The 7852-nt window shown below is 36.9% G+C and overlaps 1 protein-coding gene across 1 annotated transcript in view; it reads left to right on the forward strand.

The window, feature by feature from the left end:
- The window catches only part of Taf6 (TBP-associated factor 6), a 47689-nt gene extending 40481 nt beyond the window's left edge, over positions 1-7208 (forward strand). Inside the window, exons 10-11 of the mRNA XM_071674061.1 lie at positions 1404-1537; positions 1747-7208. Coding sequence (XP_071530162.1) covers positions 1404-1537; positions 1747-2028 — 416 coding nt within the window. The 3' untranslated portion in view covers positions 2029-7208. The remainder of the gene's footprint in view (positions 1-1403; positions 1538-1746) is intronic.
- The last annotated feature ends 644 nt before the right edge of the window (positions 7209-7852 follow it).

Below are 7852 nucleotides of genomic sequence, written 5' to 3' on the forward strand. Positions count from 1 at the left end.
CTATGAAGCTTCTTGGCTAATAGCTTTGCTGTCTTCATTCCATCTTAATGTACTGTTATTTGCATTTAGGGTGCCTCACATGTACTGTATACATTCAGTTATGTATTGCAAGTTGGTATGCAGTTTTGCATTTCATTTAAGAGCTATATATTTCATTCGTGAGTAGCTCTTAAAAGGTTTAGATCCTTCTGATACTGAATAAACATGAGAAATGATGTTTGATGACAGTGCTTTATGAAAAAGAATCTGGTTTGTGCCTGAATTTTTACTTATGAGGTGCATATGTATGTTACTTTACTTTTAATTTTCTGCATCGGTATCCCTTCCTTTAGGGCTCCTACATCTCTGAGGAAGCTGGCCATGTTGAATGAACAGGACCAAAGATCATAAAGTTTGGTGAGGTTGTGTGTATGTTCTTGTGTGGGATGAGTGCAGGTCAACTGAGAAATAAGTTTTCAGTGTTTTCACTACAGGAGTTACATCTTAGGCATGAGGGGTCTCATGATATATTGAATAGATGTTTATAATGTAGAAATTGATAATGTGCACAATACAGATAAGAAGGTTTACCTCATTCAGCTTTCCATACTCTTTTTCTATGTATCTTCTTTACCCACATATCTCATAGATCCCCCTTTACCTCAGCAAATGCAACACTGACAGAACATATGCTTACCAAAATGACCCGATAATTGTGAAGCATCTGCCCTGCTAACTCAGATTTGAACACCATGCCACTGTTCTTACACTCATTTGAAACCACACTACCCAGACATATGTGAGCTGCAGTTCTTCATCTGTGCGATGGACATCACCTATCCCAACCACCAGTTCAGCATATCTCAAGCCCTTTCATGCTCACAATTCAACTACCACAATTAAGACACTGAACACTTTGTATTTAGTTACTCTTCACTCCCCCCACATAGACATACACACAGCTTCACTACATTTTATGACTTTTGGTCCCTCCCACTGGATGTGGCCAACTTCCTAAGTGCTGTGGGAACTCAAATAGAAAAAGGAAGAGGCTTCTGGGACAGGTATTTCATGGCTGTCATAAGGTAACTAGAGGGTAGGGGCTGGAAATCCTCCTCCCTATATTATTATTTCCCATAGGAAAGAACAGAGGAGTAACCCTGCTTTTGCCTCACTAATGTGGGAAATGGTATACAGGCATGAATAAAGAATATACATCATATGATTTATTATGCATTACACATTATACTGCTCATGACAGCTAGAGATGAAATGTGAGCAAATGGAACCATTGTTCATTTCTTCCTGATGCTTGATTGCTAATGCAAGGGAAGCAGTTAGGTTTAAAAAAAGTATAAGATGATCTGGAAGGCTATAGAAGACCCTTGAAAAACAAATACTAAAAACATTTGATTTTTTGTTAGGTGCCATGCCAGCAATGGGTAGCATGGGTCCTCGCACTGTGGTTGTAAATAAACCTGCCACCTCAAGCATGGCTCAACAGCAACCTGGCCAAAAAGTCATCATTATGACCTCTCGACCTCCTACACCAAGTCAGGTTAGTTCACTGCTTTTTGTATACTGAAAAAGTAGTCCTAAATTTTACTTTAATTGGTTTATTTCTTCAGTAAATAGGTTGCTAGATGTAAGTAGTTCGTTTTTTAATTTGTTAAAACACACTAATATTTCAGTGTTTCATATTGAGATAAATATATGAAAGATATATGAAGTAATAGAGGTACTTTGCTTTCTTTGTTTTTGATACAGAGTGTAACTACAGAAACTGTGGGTGGAGTGATGAAAACAGCAGTTGTCAATGCTAGTGGTCCCTGCAGCACAGGACTAACTACAGTCACAGTTAACCCTGGAAGTCTTCCAGCAGGATCTCTCTCCCAGGCAACCATAGCCTCAACTGCCATTGCACAGCAGACTGCCGCACACCAACCGACCAAGTTTGTAGTAGTATCAGCACCTAACCAAGTTCCCATCAAAACAGAGATTAAGGAAGAAGTAGAAACTCCTCAGCCGCAGCCCTTGGATTTAACATAACTTGTCTTTTTGTAGAAAGTTATTTTCATGTCTACCTATGTATTTAAGTATATACTTTAAGCATTCTCCTGCTGTTTAGCAGAATATTTTGTGAAAAGTCTTATCCAAACATCAAACTGGTTCATCAGTCATCACGTATCTTTTCAGCTGTCAAACAAAGTTTTGGATGAAATGGTTACAGGTGAAAAATCATTTGCTCTCAACTAGTTTAATGGAAAAGTTATTGAATTATTAGATTTCTTATATGACTCAGGGTTTGTTATGAAAATCTCTAATGATTTTTTCACCACTAAAAGATGCAAAGTAAAAGCTAAGCATTCATTTTGGTTATGCAGATCTAACAAGAATTCTGTGGAGGCTTCAAAGATGCTTTAATGCACCATAAAGTGAAGCAGGGGATTCATTGTCTGGTTGAGATGATATTGTTTTCTTTGTATAAAGTGGCTCCTTATAGCCTTCTTCATTATTAGATGACACAGAGTGGGAAGACATTTCTCTCTTGCTTCTTGGAAAACCCTATTGCATCTGCTGATACTGTTCACTTTCAGCAACAGTATTAGCTACCACAAAAGAGCTATTCATTTTAAAGCATTGATGATAAGAGCAAGGCAGAGGAGTGGAAGAATTCATTTCAACAAATTCCGTTATTCTTCTCCACACTTTTTCAGGTTTGATAATAGAGTTGACATCCCCATGTACTGGTACTTTGTTCAAGATGCCTTTTTGGCTTCACTAAAAGTCTTTATCCTTTTATAGGTACTCTTGGATAGCTTAATCTGTTTACCAAAGAATTATATACCTTAATGGATAATGATATTTCATAACTTTACAATGTAGAACTCATTTAAATGCCTTTTGTTATATACACAGGGTGCAATATCAGCCCATTATTCCTACCAGACTTTTGATTATGCTCATTTCTGTTACATCAGTACATTTTTATTTGCATTAGCATATATCATGTATATGAACGTCTGTTCTGCATGAAATTAATGAAATTATGAAAGAAACATTTCATGTGAACTGTGATGTAGTTTACTCCCATGCTGTGGCAACATGTCATATTCTTCCCTTTGACATCTAGTAGATGATTAAGGCCTAAGACTTCTCTTATATGGGTAAGGTTTACAGCCTTGGTTAGCTTTCTGTCACCTTGCAAATGGAATTAGTATGACCTTAAAAGCTCCAAGTTTGAAATGTTAAGAGTGGACAAAGGTTAAGGCCCACAGCAAAATGCAATTTGGAAAAAGTAAGGATTTATGGTGAAAGGGTCACTGAAGATGAATCAGAATGAATGAGCAATGGAATGATTAACAAAATAATGGCAATAGGGAAAGAAATAGAAAGTGACTTAGATGTAAGATCTATGTCATTATGAATGGAAAATCGGAATTCAGAAATACATTGATGAAATAGTGCTTTTGGGCTGAGGAGTGGTATTAGAAATTTCATCATTAGAGACAGAAAACATGAAGAAAGTGTTTTGTATTTAAAAGGAGCAAAATGGAATACAGCTGTGTTGTCACTGACCAAACAAACAGAAATAAACAAGTTAGAATTCAGACACACTTATAAATAGCATCAAATGAATGGAACACCCAGACTCTCATAAAAGATAGAAATAATTGAAATACAGCCTTTAAAAAAAGAAAGTTAGATGGTACATAGCTCTTCCTCCACCTCTTTATAGACCAGAGTTGACTGAAATTCCCTTCTCATTATTAATTCTGTCTTCACCTCTTTTCAGCCATCCCCATTCATATGCTGTAATGTTCCTGCTCTTTCTATGTTCTTCAGGTATTATTTTGACTACTTTTTGTGAACTGCTTGCTTGTGTTCCCTCTTGCAGGTCTTGAACCTGAGGCACATTTCTTGCTGCTGCTTCCTGTGGTTTCTGTATGAAAAATGGCCTCTCAGGGATTGACCATTATGATACCTCTCTCTTCCCTCAAACACCTAAGCTGTAGGATTCTCTTCCTTCTTTCCTCTTTCCTTTTCCTTTAATCTTTCTTCATTTAAGAGTTAAAACATCTGAAGAGCCTAGATTAATTCCCACTTGTTCTTTACTGTACCTTTTCTTTCCCCTTTCTTTTGTTAGCTGAGATGACACAGACGGCTAAGGCCCTAATCAAGGACATCTCATTAATGATGAAGCAGGGGGTAGTGATGCTGTTTCCTGAAGGATGGGGTAGCGATAGGAATGGATGAAGGCAAGCAAATATGAATATGTACATGTGTATACATGTATATGTGTGTGTATGTGTATGTATGTATATGTTGATATGTATATGTGTGTATACGGGCGTTTATCGGGAAATGGTGAATGTGTATGAAAAAGAAATGGGCGTTTATGTATATATACGTGTATATAAGTGGGTGGGCCATTCTTCATCTGTTTCCTGGCACTACCTCTCTGACGCGAGAAATAGCAATTATGTATTATGATAATAATGCAGAGTCACAGAATAAAGAAATAAGGAAAATGAAGTGGATAAGAACGAGTTACCTAGTAAGATAAAAACCTTTGCCAGGGTGAGCAGTGAAACCTTCAAAAGGAAATTGGACAGCCACTTTAGAAAAGTACAAGATTAACGAAGAATTCACTGTTAGCAAAATGTCCAGTAGCAGAGAATAACATTGTTAACCAAGAATGTTAGCCCTGCTTTTGATGGAATCTTATTGCAGGTGCTCTTTTTGACTTAGGGTGGTATTTTTCCTTACTCCCTCCACTCCTGACTGCTAGATCCTCTTTGGCAGTCACTCTTTACTCATCCACTTTGTGTTCTGGAACCCTTTCAGCATCTAGCTATCTCAGCTATCTCAGTCAGACAGTGCTTACTACTACTTTCCTCTCCCAAACTCATATCCTACAGGATCATCCTACCTTATGTCACATATCCGTAAGGGTTTCATTCCCAGCACATATTTCCTCTTTCTTTTGTGTTCAAGTCTCACAATTCGCATATATAGGATGCTGTTGAGACCACTGTGCCTTGATAAATATACATCCCTGCCTTTACAAATAACTCTCATTTCCTTTCAAATGCTACTTAATGCAGCCAGGATTTTAAGCCCATCTTTCAACACTTTACTCACTTCAGTTCCCATGGTTCTGTACTCTGCCATGTCCTTTCCTATGTACCTAAAGCACTCCACTTCCTATAGGTCCTTCCCATTTAAACTCCTTGCTCATGCTGCTCTTTAGTGGTGGCTTGAGGTACTTAAGGCCTCATTTTACAGTTGTTACACAAGAATCCCTCATTTACCTATGGCATGGGGAGGATGTTAAAGTAGAATAAGTGTAGGTAACATCAAGTAGTATTTGCTCCATGGTGTTGAGTAGCCAAGCAGTGTTTGCTCCATGGTTGATGAGTAGCCAAGCTATCCATAGGGTAATTTCTTTGTGAAAATCTACTAATGATGAAAAGAATCATGTGCATCAAAACACTTTATAGATGAGGTGGTAACACTCAAGTCTTGGCAGAACTAGGCTGTGCAGTGCATAGAACTGTCTACATCTTTACACTATGATTCCACTAGAAATTCTTTTAATTCTGTAGGTAAATGTGAGGCCTATGTCACTTGTTTCTCTATTTTTTCCTTATCCTCATATGATATTCTTCATCTCTGAAGAGAAATTTTTCCCCCTTTACTTGGAAAATACCCATTTTTCAGAAGCATCAGTGAATTTATGTGCTTGGATTAGGGGTTAAACACTCACCCAAGGACTGTTGCCTACATCTGTAGTCTGCCACCAGAGCCATGTCATCTTCAAACCAGAAACCGTGGCTTATTAAGTTTCCATGCCCTCCTAGCCCTAGAATAATATTGATCTCCCCCATGTTCTAGTACCTTCACATTAACTTCCCTCACCACCCTGTCCATGAATTAGAGTAAACAGCCATAATAACATCAGATAACTTTCATGCAGCTCTACCCTCACAAGGAACTACTAACCCTCCTCATCCCTTCCTACTTGCATTCATGTCTTACTCTTCCCTATTATTAAATATGATTTTTACCCTTTGTTCTCTCCTATAGATAAAAGTTCAAATAACTCTCATAACTTTTACTTTCTAGGGTGTATATATTTTTTAAGTAATAATGTTTCCGGAGACAGTTCTCAGAATCTGACTCCATCTTCACTCATAATCTTTCAACATTCCAACTTTGTGAAATTTCTCAAGGTTCCTAACTTTATACCTAAATCCTAGTTTTTCTTAGTCAACATCTTCCAGGTTCAGAAATGCAAAGTTGAGATTTTTCCTTGTTTGAAATTGGTGCATTGAGTTTGAGTTGGTACATGATTCAGCTTAAAAGGATAGTAATCCTTTATGGGAAAACCATTGGTTACCTTCTTCCATTTGTTCACAGTACTGGTACTGTACTAGAATTCTTTGTGCACATCAGTACTTCTACTTGTAAGAATATTTTACAAAATATGTCTTGCACAAGCTTGAAATTAATTCTCAAGTTTTACAAGTATTGCTGCTTACCTCTTGAATTTTTTTTGTTCTGAGCCTGTAGTGTACCCATAATTTTGACCTAATAAGCCATTCTGGGTTCTAGGGATGCAGAACCTCAATTTAAGCAACCCTGAGTCTAACTTGTAAAATCATGACATAAACATCTACCACTCCTCTTTCATTTGCTCTTGGCTTTTAACATTCTTCACGCAGCTTTTTGTAGTATCTGTTCACATGTGCCACCTTCCCATCATTTTTACCATTACATCATTTCTTTTTTCTTAGTACCTCACTCAGGCCAGGTCATACAATCTGTTGTAAAAAAAAAAAAAAAAGGTTGCTCCAATGAGGTTGGAGAAAGAAGTCTCTCAGAGCAAAACTTTATCTTGCTGAAATCAACCAGATCATCCAATACTTAGGTTATGAGCTGTTTGTGATTGATGACCCAGTATTCATACCCAGTTTGCAGATATAAGAAGAGGACTGTTCTTTGTCTAGATGATCTCATGAGAACCACTGTTTTATATGTTTAAAAGACAGGTGTATGTTGTATTGTTGGAGACCAAGAACAGTTATAATCTTAAGACAAAAACATTTTATAAATACAAGTAAAGAATTTAGTACCTATTTTATCAGAGTATTTTTAATATCTCTATACAGAATGTAAATAGACTGCTGTATTTATGGTGTGAATGAATAAATCAGACAACCATATTTTACACATTTTCATTCTCCCACACAATGTGTTAAAGAAAGTTAAAGATGAATAATTCTCAGTTTATATTGTATTGTATGTATTGATGCACATAAGTCTTAGGATATGAGGACTCTGTAGTTCTGCTTGAATTAAAGATAGACGAATCTGTTTTAGAGGAAAGCCTTTGCATTAATGTGTGCTTTATGATTTGATTTTCTAAATGGCCTTTAATATTCTAGTCATTCATCTTTCTTTTAAGGCTGATCCAATAATTCTGAAGTTTTCCATATTTTTTTTTTTTTTTGAACTGACCATGTTGAAAGAACTAGTGCACCCAGTGTTGCTGAAAAACATGATGGGTTTAGGAGGGGAAGAGGGTTCATACATCAGAATTTTGAACTTGTAATGCTGTATTAGTGGAGAACTGTAGAAAAATATAGGTTTATGCAGCACTTATAAATGAGAGAAAGCATGTATTACAGTGAAGAGGAAGGCACTTAGGGAAGCTTTCACTTTACATAGCATGCTTGAAGACTTGATTGCTGTTTAGAGTATCTATAATGGAAGCAAGAGTGTGAGTGACTAGTTTGAATTAAATGCAGTGCGAGAAGTTTATGTGGTGTCACTTTGGTTATTCAGTGTTTTTATGGATGGGACATAG

The sequence above is a fragment of the Panulirus ornatus genome, chromosome 19 (genome assembly GCF_036320965.1).
Source record: "Panulirus ornatus isolate Po-2019 chromosome 19, ASM3632096v1, whole genome shotgun sequence".
Taxonomy (NCBI): domain Eukaryota; kingdom Metazoa; phylum Arthropoda; class Malacostraca; order Decapoda; family Palinuridae; genus Panulirus; species Panulirus ornatus.